Source organism: Akebia trifoliata, unplaced genomic scaffold, assembly GCF_017979445.1.
Source record: "Akebia trifoliata isolate Shusen 1 unplaced genomic scaffold, ASM1797944v1 Contig00866, whole genome shotgun sequence".
Lineage (NCBI taxonomy): Eukaryota > Viridiplantae > Streptophyta > Magnoliopsida > Ranunculales > Lardizabalaceae > Akebia > Akebia trifoliata.
The window spans coordinates 1,000-16,223 of NW_028237283.1; the positions used below are offsets into that span (position 1 = coordinate 1,000).

The window sequence follows — 15,224 nt, forward strand, 5'->3', positions numbered from 1 at the left end:
AAGTAACTCCCAACAAATATGACTGACCAGGTTCATATAACCATTAATATTATATCATTGAATGGAGAAACATCATGTATTAAGTTTAACACAAATATTTCTAATAAAGCTATGTGGTATGGGCTCAAAAAAATTGAAGTCAAATTGATTGTCTGGCAAGTTGAGTCATCTTGATAACTCATGAACCCACTCGATTGAGTCAACTAAATATACATCAAATCACTATATTTAAAAAAAAATTGAATTCAACAATAAAAATGTGGAACTCGGCATGTTGGTAAAATCCATCTGTTTTCATTTTTCGACTAAAATACATGATTGCAACTAAAATCAACTAAAATTTTGATATAACGACTTGTCTAGACTCTACATGATTGCAAACCAAAATAACCATCCTTGATCACTTTTCATAAATAAAAAAAATTGAAGCAAATTTTTTGAAAAATACTAGTTTTTTTACATATGTCTTGAAAATGACTTCTTTCTCATTCTCAAATCCTTTACGTTGGAATGAAGTCTTTGAAATTCGATTTGGATGCTGAAAATTCAAATTTTTTAGATAAAAACGATGAATTCAAACAATCAGGGTACATTCAGCGTTTCAAAATAAGAAATGTGGGAAGTGGGGCTAAAGGACTAATTAGAAAAAAGAAAAAAAAAGTGTTAATAAATAGACTATTAAGAGAAACCCTAAAACTTAGGGACTAATTAGAAATAGATCCCTTTACCAGGATCTTTTAAGTAATTTTTCCTTAAATATAATTACCAAGTTGATCGAGTTTTTATCCAATGAGTTTCAAGTTGACTTAGCCAAGTTTTTGAGTTGAATCAACAAGTTGCTTTAAACGAATATTCAACTTGAAATTAAATCATGTCGAGTGAGTTGAGTAACGAGTTTTAAAATCTCGGTTTAGACCATAGGACAGGCTAAAACACATGTTTTGAAGTAACAAAACTTGAAAACAAGTTTAAGACTTTAATATTTCTAAAATTTGATTTAAAAAAAATGCAACTACTTAAAAGAAATTAATATAAAATAATAATTAAACAATATAACAATAATTTCCTTCCAATTGCTAATATTTTTCTTTATTTCACGCTTAAATAATGCCACGTATCCATACTAAGTTTATGACAGTTTCTTTAACATACAATTTTTATGAGAGTCTCATTTGTAGATAATTTACAAGTCATTTTGAATGATTAGTTTCATAATAGAAGTTATATAATGAAAATATTCCAAACATATACATAGATTCTATTATTTGTTTCATAGTTAAGATGACTATTCAAACAAAAATTGAATTGAGATATGGGAGTAAACTAAAACCTAGATTCACATAAATTCAAACAAACAAAATATCGGAAACCCTTTCACTTTGGTGATGAAAACAATATAAGATTCATTCTTGTATATGCAACAATGCCGATCATCACAAACAAATCACAAACGTGCAACACATGTGGATCAAACATCGCGATGACCACAAGTACCGTAAGCAACTCATTCAAGCATGTCTATGACGCACAATTATCATCCAGTATCGTCCATTTGTATTATGGCTAGTAGATAGACGATATAAAAAAAATTAGGGTTTGAATATTTGTGGATACGTAAAGACAAAAAAGAAAAAAAAGAAAAGAATTAGATTAGAAGAAGAAATATAAATATTATAAGAAGGTTACTGGATTGGCTTTTCGCTTTTGAAGAGGTTACTAGAAGAACAGTGAACCAGTTCATGTTACATTTCGCTTTTGGTCAATGAAAAGCGGTCAATGAAAAACTTTTATCCTTTTTTTAAATCCCCTCCACATTTTAATAATATCTCAGATATTCACGTAACTGTTCGCTTTTGATCAATGAAAAGCGGTCCATGCAAAACTTTTATCCTTTTTTTAAATCTCCTCCTCTCTTTTCTTTTCTTTTTTTAAATCCCCGCCACATTTTAATAATATCTGATAATATCTGAGATATTAACATCTGAGACGTCCCCTAATAGACATGTTATCTAAAAGGTGTACCAATTTTGAATTATTAACTTGGGATATTTAGATAGAAAAAGTTAAATAATTTAGTTATTAACTTATAAGAATTCTTATGGAATGAAAATTTATATTAAGTTTCATTAAATAATTTTTTTCATGGTGATTTGACACACACACATATATATATATATACATGGTGATTTACATATATACAACAAGTGTGCTCTAGTAATGAGCTACTACATTGTAGAATGCTTTAGTAATTTCTTCATGATATATTGTATATATAGCATGGTTTATTTATATAAAACTATTGAGTCTAACTAGCTATAAAACTTTTAATATTTTTAAAAATATTAAAAGTTTTACTTAGAGTCCAACTAGCCTCATTAAGGCATCCAAAAACATGATCCATTGCAGATTACTTTCCTAAGTCCATTTACAAAACCTTCAACCACCCTTAGTGAGGCTTCTTAAAATCCTACTATTTTAAGTAAGGAAAATGTTTCTCTTTTTGAGTTATTAGTTTGTGGACCCAATGTATTTTCCTCCCTGCACAACAACATAAATTGTTGATCAGGTTTGGATGAATTTAGTTGCTTTTAGGTTTAGTAATTTCTATTTGGGATTTAGGTAGCATTGAGTGAAGGCACAATGTATTTTCCTTCCTACATAACAACATAAATTGTTGATCAGGTCAACATAAATTGACGAGTACTATCAGGCTCCACAAACCACAACAATGTAAGCCTTAGCAGGCATTTTTGATGAGCCTCATTCCAAGGTGTGCCTCGAGGGGCCTCACATGGCTCTAAAAACAGGATTTTCTATTTATGACTGTTGGATGCGTGGTAATAATTTGCTACTCTTTTCTTATCAAGGTTGTTGTCGTCTTCTTTTCCATTTTTAGAGGTCTACTGCAGGCATTTTTCTGTTTTGTTTTGACCCAAAATTTGAATCTATGCACAGCTACCTCTGTATCGGGTTATTTTGATTAAGAACTTTATTTGTGAGAACAATGATGATGGCAATATCCGGTGGCACATAATTTCAACCTTTAATGATTTGATGGCCAACATTGGCTTGAATATGTCATTTGTGTTTTTTTCTTCTTCTATAAACTGATAATCTAATCATCAAAATTGCTTGTTGCAGGTATGAAGGCCTTGCAGCTTTTGAATTTTACACACATCAATGGCAAACCTATCAGGATTATGTTCTTGCATCGGGATTCTAGTACTAGAAAAAGTGGATATGCTAATGTATTTATCAAGAACTTGGACACATCAATAGATACTAAGGCATTATACGATTGTTTTTCTGCCTTCGGTACTGTTATTTATGTACAATTTGTTATTGATATTTTTGAACAATAAAGGTTACAGCATGGGGTTGGACCTGCAAAACACTTGGGAAAACAGATTGCACACCTGCAGCACCATCTGCATCAATTGAACGAGTATGTCAAGTTGGATTGTATTATTTGTTTTATGCCATAAATAGGGGTTTTCATTTCTTTATGTTCTAGCAGGCTCTATGGTGAACTCAAAGTTATCTGTTACAATTCAATAATTAATTAATTTTTCTCAACATTTTTTTGATTCTATAATTTGGGATATTATGATGTAAAATAGGAATTAAATGGAAACAAAATTTTCACTGAAAAATAAAAAACTATCAAAACTAGATTTGAAACATTAGAGATGTTGTGTACCTGCATAGTTTCCAACCATGACGTTGGTAGCATTGGCATGGTGTCCTATAACCGCGAGGTTCTTATGGGTGCTGGAACTCGAAGGCAATGTGTTGTTATTGTTTCTAAGCAGAATAATGCCTTTGCTAGCGGCCTCAGCTGCCAATTCAATGTGTTCAGCAGAGCACACGTCATTCCTCCCTAGAGACATCAAAGAAGGGCTGCCGTCGAAGTATCCGAACCTCATAAGTACAATGTAGAGATACCTAAGACTTGTCAATGTCTCCCTTTCTGACTTTCCCTTGCTTTACAGCATTGTTGGTAAAGTTTGTGTAATACACACCACGGTCTAAATCCAAGCCTGAAATTAATAAAACAGAAATTTCTAAGTAACAAAAATGGAGACAAACAAATGGATTTGATAAGACGTGATTTGGTTAATTAAGATCTTACCTGCTTTGAGGACTTGTGCAACAGCATCCTCATTGGTGTCACCAAGCCATTTGTGGCCATCACCATCCCTTCGATTGAATCACAATTGGATACAATGTATCTAGAATAAAATTAAACAAATTGTGAGTATAACTTGATAGAAAAATTTATGTTAATTTTATGCAAATTATAGCCAGAATCAGAAAGATTTGAGTAATAAAGGACATATAAATACCCATGAAGACCCAAATCTCCTCTGATTGTTTCCTTCAAGAGCTTTGGATCAGCACAAATAGGAATACCATTGACGCGGTTATATGAGCACATAACACTACTAACATCCCCATCTTTCACACACATCTCGAACGGGCAAAGGAATGTCTCGAGCATATCTTGCTCAGTAACCTTCAAAATATAATTACAAATCAATTATATGTATATCAGAATCAGAACTATATTAAATATAAGCTTACATACCCTTGCATCAAAGTGGAACCGATCAACTCCAAGCCAATTATCAACCTCATAGCCAGCATAATGCTTACAACAAGCAGAAACCTTGAGAGAGCCAGAATTCAAGTCTGTTGCGTTCTCGTAACCCTCAACATCTTGCAAGCCTCTGACATAGTTAACTGCATACCTATCAACGACATATGGATCTTCGCCTGGTGTCTCTGTGATTCTTCCCTATCTAGGGTCCCAAACTACATTAATTTTAGGACTCCAATACGCGACCAAAGTTGTACGTTGCTCTTGCCTCTGTTGAAACAACCTACAATACACATATATATCAACTTAGTGACATAAAACACACACATATATTTCAACTTAGTGACATAAACTCAAAATTGCATAAATGTGAACCTGGCTAATATTTTTCCATAGAGACTCATTGAAGGATGCTGCAGTAAGAATTACTGTTGGAAAGCTAGTTGCACCAGGAATAAGATCATCAAAATGGGTGCCAGGACCGACATCAGAGACACCATGGAGTGACTCGGACCACTATTCATATTTAGGAAGACACCACTAAGTTGTTGCACCTTCTCAGATAATGTCATTCGATCAACTAAGTCCTTGGCCCTAACATGGAACGAAAGGGACGAGTGGTAATACACGAATAACAACATGTCCAACCCCATATCAGCAAACCTCTTTGGATCACAGAGGTGAGTATAGTTTGAAGAATTGTTTTGGGAAGTAATAGCGAGGGAAGAAAAAAGAGTATCTTTAGCTCCAATGGAAACAATGAAAAAAACTAGATATAGAAAAAGAAGAAAACTAAACTTTGCCATTGCCATCTCTTAAGATGAATCAATCAATGGGTCGAGAAGAAAAGAGAAAGATGGACTAAGTTTTGATTGAAAAAATTAGTGAACTATAGAATGTATTTATAGAAAAAATTAAGAATCAAAAGGGGTAATTAAAAAGACTTTAAGAGTCGAATTAATTTTATCTTTATCTAAATGTGATAAGTATTGTAATTTGTACCTCATATAAACTCTCAATCAGTCGAGACTCGAGAGCAGTGGATTCTATAATGGCGTTGGTCCTCAAAATTGCCTAATCATCATATCTTGGGCTCCGTGTGCAAACCCATTCTTATCGTAATTTTGAGGTACCCCTCAGGGTTTATGCTAATTAGAGAGACACCGGGGGTTTGTAAAACTAATCACCTATCATTTCTTGCATGAGAGACTTAACAGACAATGACCAAAATAACCCTCGTCTATAATATCATTAATTATTATTTTTTTCAAGGAAAAAACTAAAAACCATTCTCATAAATCTCTTTTAGGGTAATTCCTTTAAACTAATAACCTCTTTCCTGTGACCATCGATGTTTCTTTCAAAAATCCTTCATCTTTGAGTCTCTTAAGAGCTCAAGTTTTTAAAGATATTTTTCAAAGCAAGCAAGTTAGTGGCTAGTAATAAGTGATTACGGGTTTTAAACCCATCCCAAAAAGCCTATCTTATTCTTATAGTTGAAGGGGATAAAACCTTGATATTAAATATGAGGGCAAATTTTTGTATGTTAGTGTTTGAAAAAAAGATTGAAGATGAGGGTATTTTGATAATTTGTGTTAGTTTCTAATGGAAGAAAAATAACCTATGATTTATACCAAGTTTGAAAATTAATTTTTCCTTAGATCAAGAGGAGTATCTCAAAAGATTCAGGATCAATACGATGTCCCGTTCCTCAACTACCAATCAAGTCATTCACGCAATCCAATGTATTTATTTTCTAATCAAATTGTGCCACTTAGACATTGTTCCTATCTATAGAAACGGGACACCTTATGGATATACCTCAATCCGATCTGAAATTTTTTATGTAATCTCAATTAATTTTAAAAGATAAAAAAACCTTTAACCATTCATAATATGGGAAACAAATTGTCAAACAAATTGGTTCCAAGTACCTATAGGGTAGAAGCTATTGGTCCCGGTTCTTAGTCGGCTCAATTCCATTAAGACTTGAATCTAATCGGGTATTGAAAATGAGGATCCGAAATCGAGGTTTTCGATTTTGGTTCCGGTTAGATGGGCACCCATTGACAACCTTAATTGGGATCAAGGTTCAAAATATTGTATTATATTTGAATGCATCGGCTGATATGTATCAATTTTTCAACATTCCGATACGATACCAACAGATAATTGAAACATTTGTTGTTTTGTTCCTAACTCTTGGTTTTGTTGAGAAGTTTGTGAGAAACAGATAGAGGGAGAGAAAAAAAAAAAAAAAGAGAAAAAGAAAAAAAAAGAGAGGGAGACCTATAAGTCTATAATTGTAGCTTTGTCGGAGTTGGAAAATCAAAATTCTAATTCACTCTTCTTCTTCCCCTCCTCCTCCCTTGGTTTGGTTTGGTATTTTTTTTTTTTTTTTTTAAAACAGAGAACCGATCCCGTGTTTTTAAGAACGTAACCTTGACTTCAATCTATTCTTGAAGACTTGGTAATTAGATAACCTCCAACCCAACCATGCAAATTTAAACCCATTAGAGGTTTGAGGCTCTCCATCAACATGATCATTATGATTCGAGGAAAAACATAAATTTTCTAGAGATCAGCTCCTATCTTCCAACGATTAACATACATTTTCCTAGGGATATCTTTTTCTTGGGAAACATCCCAATGATCATGGTGATGGAGGGTCTCAACCCATATGAGTTGAGGCCGTTAGCATTTTCCAAAAAATGTATCCCTAGGAATAAGTGTATTAATCCCTAGATGACTGGATCTGATCTCTCAACAATCTACATTTTCTTTCAAGTCCCAATGGTCATTGAGTCTCAACTGTGCGTTGAGACTTAGAAAAGTCCAAAAAAGATTTGAGTTTTGGGGAAATCCCACTGAAGATTTAATAGTGCCACCTAACCAAAGGTTTAAAAGAAAAATGATTAAATCCATTCCAAATCTTAATCTAAGATCAAGTGTTGGTTTAGTCAAATGATGGTATATCATCCTTGTGAATCCATGTTGAAAAACACACAAAATTGAACATTTGAAGTGGATACAAAATCCAAACTCATTATATAATTGTGAACCAAACATCTAATTAGCTCATAAATCCTATAAAATTAAACTTAGAGATATCTTTGCAACCAAACGCGCCTTGAAAGGATGATTAGCCCTAACATTGAACCAACTCAATCACACCCTTAGAAAGTTGAGAGCAGATCCTTTGTAGTTTGATTTTCTTGTAGCTCTTTATAATTATATTCAACAGTTGAGATGTGTTACACATCATCAATACGGTTATATCAATTCATTTAAATTCAAGAATTTATCAATCATCCATTTTCAAACACTTAATTAGAGGGGAAAAAGCTTTTATTTCGATTTTTTTTTTTTTTCAAATCTGATCTAAATCACGAGTATAAGAGGATTGGGTTATTATTTATTTTTTTTTAAATTGATGTTTTATGGACTGCAGAACGAGAGCTACAGAGGACTTGCTCCCCATATTTTCTTTCGGGTCTATATCACATCCAGGATTCATTTTCAATGGAAAATTAATTCCTCCAAAAAACTTTCACAAAATAATAGAAAAGGAATTCTACTATTAAGTGGTAGGTTAAGCTAGTTTGAATTAGGTGTGAAGTTGTGGAGTCCAACATCTCACGAACTCTCCAATTCGTTGGCATGATTTAAAATTTTCAAAATATTGGAAGTAGGACATATATGGTTGTTGAATGAGGTAAGAAATCCGTATGAATGTTTGCAAAAGCCACCAACCTTACCACCTTCCTAACACTGCTCCCCACCTCTCATCACCAACCATGTAAGCAATGAACACGTGTCAGTCTCACTATCCAACTCATCCGCTAGGGGTAGGGAACACTGCCACATCAGTAAGTATCTTTTTTTTTTAAGTCAGTTTAGTATTATTCAATCTTATACTTTTTAAAATAGAATAGTGCTAGAGTAACATTGAAATGGACATTGATTCTCACATTAATGATGTGGAGGTGCATACATAGCCATTGATACTTTTCACTCGTTTCTTAATGAAAAACATCTATGATTTTGTACGTATATCAATGTCATTAATGTGAGAATCAATGTCAACATTTTTCATGAGCATCTCGTGAAAAAATATATGATTACACTGCCACGTCAGTGACCACCATTTGAGTCAATTTAGCATCTCTTAAATCACTAAAGAATTGCACACATCTGTGTTGGCGTTGGCAAAAGTTGGTGTGACAATAGCAGCTCTCTATTTTTACTAATATAAAATTATAAATACAACCGCCACGTCATTGAAAGCTGAGCCCCGGTTCGGCTTAGCGATTTAAGTTCAGCTGGGTTGATTGTGAAATTCCTAAAGCACCCTTTGGAAGATAGTTGGTGACCAAACTTCTTTGACTAAACGCAATTTGGGATTTGTCGCAGTTGGGTTAAGGAGCACGTAAAAGCCAAAAGGGTCACCAACCCAACAAAACCTAATAACAGTCTTCGAAGAAACTCTTACCATGCTTCATGGACTACCTTGTATCTTACATTCTAACTCTTCAGATAGCAATTCTTCTTATAAAAAATTATCCGACAATCAAATCAATAATCAATTAGCCAAAGTTTCATCTAAAGAAAGTGTAACTTATGTACCAATAGTTTCAAATCTTTCTTATTTATAGTTTTGGAACCTTTGATCATAACAGATGCAAGTCTAGTTGTATCATTGGAGGGATGTTGACACCTGATGATATAGATCTTCATTTTCGTATGGACCACAAAATGAGAAGTCACATGTGATCTTGGTTAGTGTATCTGATAAAGATAAAGCATTTTCTTCTCAACTTGTAAGAGATAAATGATATGATCTTAACAAATCATTATGTGTGTAGGTGATTTGATTTTTTTTTTCTTTTTTTTTTAATATTAACATTGATCATTTATATACAAAAGACCCCAGACCCTTTGCACGGTATTTTTGAAATCTCAATTATCTTTATTTCAAACAAACTTGTCTTTGTGATATAACTATGAGATTGTTGTTACTTATCTTTACAAAGAGCTTAAGTTTGTCCAAATTCGACATTAGAATAAAAAGTTATGATCTTTTTATGAACATTGCGCATAATCGAATGATAGATTCGAGAAAATCGAACTTGCTCAAATTTACATGAGACTTTCGGTTCAAAAATATATTAAGGGATGATATTTTCTATAAAAAAAAATTCATGAAATTTTTAGATATTTTCGTTATCTTTCCAACGAGTTTATGTTTGTTCAAATTTGATATCAGATTAAAAAGTTATGGTATTTTTACAAACATTACGCATAAATTGATGTCACTTATATTGTACTCAAATTTTTATAAAGTGCTCGATTTTGGGATATGTCATAAGCAATTCATACATATTACTTAGTTTCCTCCTTGATTGAATTGACTCACCCCATTCATTTGATCCATATAAGCATTGATATTATATTATTGAAACTCTGAGGGGTTGGCTCAGTGGTAATTTTAGATCGATAAATAGTTAATACTCGTAAGTCATGAGTTTAATACCTAGTATGAACATTAATTCCTGAGGGTGCACCCTTACTTACCAGGTGTGTGTGATGAGCTGGTGTTGCATGTGCCTTGGGATTAGTCTTTGGACAAGATCATAGTCTATGGATTGGGCAAAACCTAAAAAACAAGCGGGGTCCCTTGATTACAGGGATACTAAGCAAGATTTTATCCGATTAAAAGATATTAGGATTCTCAGGACAAATGTTTTCGCTAAGAATGTGTTAATTTCTAAAAATTGATATTAATTTCGGTCCAAACATTTCATAAAAGATGATGTTTTCAGATTTTGATTTCTTCATAAAACTAACACTTGTTTATTGAAAAAAGATAGTTTGAAAAATATAAAAATATAAATTTCACAGTAATATATCATTTGAATTTAGATGGAAATAAGGATGGATCCATATTTGACTCGGGGTTAAAGAACATCAACCCGTATCCGACCTATTTTTTTATTGGTATATACTCGAAAGAATCAAACTCATTAAATTCAGATTTTGATTATAGATAAAATCCGACCCATTTTATGCCCTTGTTCACCTACTTAAAAAAGAACGAATCTGGATGGAAAACCGAACAGATTCAATCCCCAAAGCGTTTTCAAAGTATAAAACACGAAACCACCCTCCTGTGTTCACATTCAAGACTTTTCACCCTTCATGTCAAGCTCCAATCTGACTAAAATAGTAGCCGAGCCGATGACCGGTTAGGGTTGGTGGATTACCGGCTCTAGCCAAACCAAGGTAGGTCTTAGGAGGTTCTTTTTTTTTTATTTTAATTGATGGGTTATATCATCAAAAGTTTCGCTCATTTAACGGCTAATAATTGTCGGCCATTTCACGATGCCATAAATCTCGAGGCCATTTAACTATAAAAATGGGAGCGAAGGTTAATGCTTAAACGCGTAAAGTTCTTCCAAAGCAACAGAAGGTTCTCTGTGGAGAAAGCAGATCTGCATCAACACTAGCTTTAGGGCCCCTCTCTTCCAGGTAGTTTTCTCCTCTTCGTTGTTCCTCATTTTCGCCACGGATCTTCATCGATTTGAGGGGAAATGAATTTATCTGTGTTAATGTTCACTTATAATGCTTGATTTAGGGAGATATTAATCAGATCTGAATCGAATCCTACTTTTTTTCGGTGTGTTTTGGTTGTTTTCTTTGGAATCTCGGTGGGATTCTATCTGTTTCTGTAACTTAGATCGAAATGCTTACAGATCTGAGTGTTCATGCGTGATTATAGTTAGTAATGGTTGGTTTCTGTAATTTCGAGTTGATTTTATACGGATCTCGATGCATGCGTTAACTTCTTGAGAAACTTACCATGGAGATGCAAAGATCTGATTGTTTACTAAATTTATTTAACACTGTCCCATTTCGAGATGAACGAAAGTCATTGAACTTATTGTTGAAATTGTTCGGAAATTCAAATAATTTATAATTGTTTCCATAGTTCTCCGTTGAGTTAAATTTTTTTTTTTTTTCTGAAATTTGAATTTCGAATCAAGTGTTTGAGGGCCGCTGTTTTTGAATCGGTCCTCCAACACTCGATTTAGTTATTTCTCCTCTGATTTAGTTATTACGCCTGAGGAAATTGTCTTCGATTGGCAAGAAATGCCGTCAAACGAGCAGATCTGATGGTTTTGATCAAAAACGCTTTTAGAAACAATGATTTGTCTCTCTGTTTTGTCTCATTTACTGGATCTGATATGTCTTCCTTCTTAATATATATGTGCGTTGTCTTGTTACTTCTAGAAGAGATGTGTAAGCTTTCCTGGTAATAAAACAGACGTTAAAGGTATTCTCCGCCCTATATGTGCTCCTGAAAGCAATTCAAGACTTTACAGCTGTGTTGGGCCACAACGATGATGATGTTCTGTATATATTGTTTTATTTATTTTCATTTCCTGCTCCTTGGATTTGCTTAAATTTTAAAACTGAACGTTTATTATTTGCTAACATTCACCTTAGGTAGTAACAAAAACTGGTGTATGAATTGAGTATCATGATGTTGTCTTTTTAAGATTCTCTCTGTGATTGCTTCAACTTTTTATCTGGAATAAATGAACACCGAATCAGGACTCTCAACTTCCTTCTTTGGGAATATTGGAATTTTAAGAAAGCATTTTGCCATTGTGCTGAGATTCTCCTCTAGTGTCTCTTGTTTGTTTGGCTAAATTTCAAACTAAGGCAAATTTTAAAATAAAATTATAGTCAAGTCTATTCTCTTGAACTTTCTTGTTCTGGTAAATTACCTTTTTCATATGAGTGCACCTGTGGTCCAGCTGAACTGGAACAAATTGGCCCAGCCATGAATTCAGTATTTCCACCTTTACATGGAAAACTGGTAATTAAACATGGAAAATGCAGCTGGACAAATCTCTGACCAGCTTAGCAGGACCAAAGACTGATTTATATATACTGATAGGTCTGGTTGGGTGTTGTGTGATGTGCAGTGTGAGAATGGAGACTTTCCTATTCACCTCTGAATCTGTGAATGAGGGACACCCCGACAAGCTGTGTGACCAGATCTCTGATGCGGTACTTGATGCCTGCCTTGAGCAGGACCCTGACAGCAAGGTTGCTTGTGAGACTTGTACAAAAACAAACATGGTAATGGTATTTGGAGAGATCACAACCAAGGCCAATGTCAACTATGAGAAGATTGTGCGCGACACATGCCGTGCTATTGGATTTGTGTCCGATGATGTTGGTCTTGATGCTGATAACTGCAAGGTTTTGGTGAACATTGAGCAACAGAGCCCTGATATTGCTCAAGGTGTCCATGGCCACCTCACCAAGCGCCCCGAGGAGATTGGTGCTGGCGACCAAGGTCACATGTTTGGTTATGCTACCGATGAGACCCCTGAGTTGATGCCCCTTAGCCATGTCCTTGCCACTAAGCTTGGTTCACGCCTCACTGATGTCCGCAAGAATGGCACCTGTGCCTGGTTGAGGCCTGATGGAAAGACCCAAGTCACTGTTGAGTACCAAAACGACAAGGGTGCCATGGTTCCCATTCGTGTCCACACTGTACTCATCTCCACCCAGCATGATGAGACAGTCACCAACGATGAGATTGCTGCCGACCTCAAGGAGCACGTCATCAAGCCCGTTATCCCCGAGAAGTACCTTGATGAGAAGACAATCTTTCACCTGAACCCTTCTGGCCGTTTTGTCATTGGTGGCCCTCATGGTGATGCTGGTCTCACTGGACGCAAAATCATTATCGACACCTATGGTGGTTGGGGAGCCCATGGTGGTGGTGCGTTCTCCGGCAAGGACCCCACCAAGGTGGACAGGAGTGGAGCCTACATTGTAAGGCAGGCCGCAAAGAGCATTGTTTCCAATGGCCTTGCACGCCGGTGCATTGTCCAGGTCTCTTATGCCATTGGTGTTCCTGAGCCTTTGTCCGTGTTTGTGGACACATACGGTACTGGAAAGATCCCTGACAGGGAAATCCTCAAGATAGTGAAGGAGACCTTTGACTTCAGGCCTGGGATGATCTCCATCAACCTTGACCTCAAGAGAGGTGGCAATGGCAGGTTCTTGAAGACAGCGGCCTATGGCCACTTTGGCAGGGATGACGCTGACTTCACATGGGAGACTGTGAAACCCCTCAAGTGGGAGCAGCCACAGGCTTAGGTCAAATGAGTTCAAATCCTGCGGTTCACTGCAGATGATTTTACCACCCATAAATAATTTGCTTGAATATTTGGCCCTGTTCTCTAACTAAAGATGCTGCCAATAAGTCTATAGAGTCTTTAGATGTTTGTTTCCGTTACTTTTATTTTTGTATTGTGTTGCCTGTGTTATTGGCTGTAATAGAAGAAAATGGATTTTTATTAGAAATTTATGGATGAAAGAAAGTTGAAAATAAGTAATTGCAGCTTGCCCTATTATGTCATCTAGTGGTAATGGATAGTATTTCTACAGGTGCCAACGATCAGATCGAAGACTTCTACTATACGAGATTACACTAAAATGCAAGAGATACCTAACTCCCGAGTCCCTAAACCCGGCATTGAACTAGCTGGCAAACCAAATTGATTCCCAATTAGAAGCCTCCCCAAACGTTGGAGATATTTCGCCTTCCCCAAGATGCATGCACTAGCACTACTACCCAAACCCAGATTTAATTCCAAGAACGCCAATCCAAGTCTGGAACCTTTTCCAATACTCAGGGGGCCCTCTTTCAACCACTTAAGGAAGCTTGCATTATACTTTTGTGATGCATACGACCCTTACCATATTTATAGTGGAAGTTGAAACTCTTGTCCTAATGCCTCTAAAAGTGGGATCTAAATCCGAAAAAAGGATGAAACCACTATTGTCTCCATACAACAAATACTTAAACAGGTATCACAATTATAACCATAAAAATTTAATAGGAACAGGTACTGCCCCGCCATGTGATAAAAGTACATGAACATCAAACTACTCGTCATGCACCCCATGGGATTTGGTACATGAACCTGCCCTCAATGGCTACCATTAAATACTGAAATAGAAGTTTTATGTACATTGCCGAACTAAATAAACACTTGCCCTAATATAATTTAAAATAGAATAAATATATGGCGGCAACAAAATTGAGACCCAATAGACGACACCCAACGATTCGTCAATCTGGAGCATTCAATTGGTGGGCTTCAGATCAAATATGAGACACAGCCCCAATTCATCAATCTTATATATATATATATATATATATATATATATATATATATATATATATATATATATATATATATGAGATCGTCCTCACCAAAACTCAGCCCATTCTGAAACTTTTAACCCCATCAAAAGTTGTTTACAAAAATCTGACGGTCCACTATTCTTCAACTTGTAAACTAGGTTAGAAGTTTTGGAATGAGCTGATTTTTGGTGAGGATGATCTCCTCATCATAGAGATCATTCTCACAAAAAATCAGCCCATTCCGAAACTTCTGACATTTACATTGAAAAAATTTTGGCATTATGTTTGGATTTCTTTAGGACCTCCGAATGCCACTCATATATATATATATATATATATATATATATATATATATATATATATATAAGGAAGCGTTCGGAGGCCTTAAAA

The 15,224-nt window shown here is 35.0% G+C and overlaps 1 protein-coding gene and 1 pseudogene across 1 annotated transcript; one reads left to right on the forward strand and one right to left on the reverse strand.

The window, feature by feature from the left end:
• Nucleotides 1–3,369: 3,369 nt before the first annotated feature.
• Nucleotides 3,370–5,412, reverse strand: LOC147380941 (putative beta-D-xylosidase 5; annotated as a pseudogene).
• A 5,555-nt stretch (nt 5,413–10,967) lies between these two features.
• On the forward strand, nt 10,968–14,019 carry LOC147380942 (S-adenosylmethionine synthase-like). The gene is made up of 2 exons (XM_086431023.1): nt 10,968–11,128; nt 12,592–14,019. The coding sequence occupies exon 2, from the start codon at nt 12,599–12,601 to the stop codon at nt 13,778–13,780; it is 1,182 nt and encodes a 393-aa protein (XP_086287149.1). The 5' UTR covers nt 10,968–11,128; nt 12,592–12,598; the 3' UTR covers nt 13,781–14,019.
• Nucleotides 14,020–15,224: the final 1,205 nt, after the last annotated feature.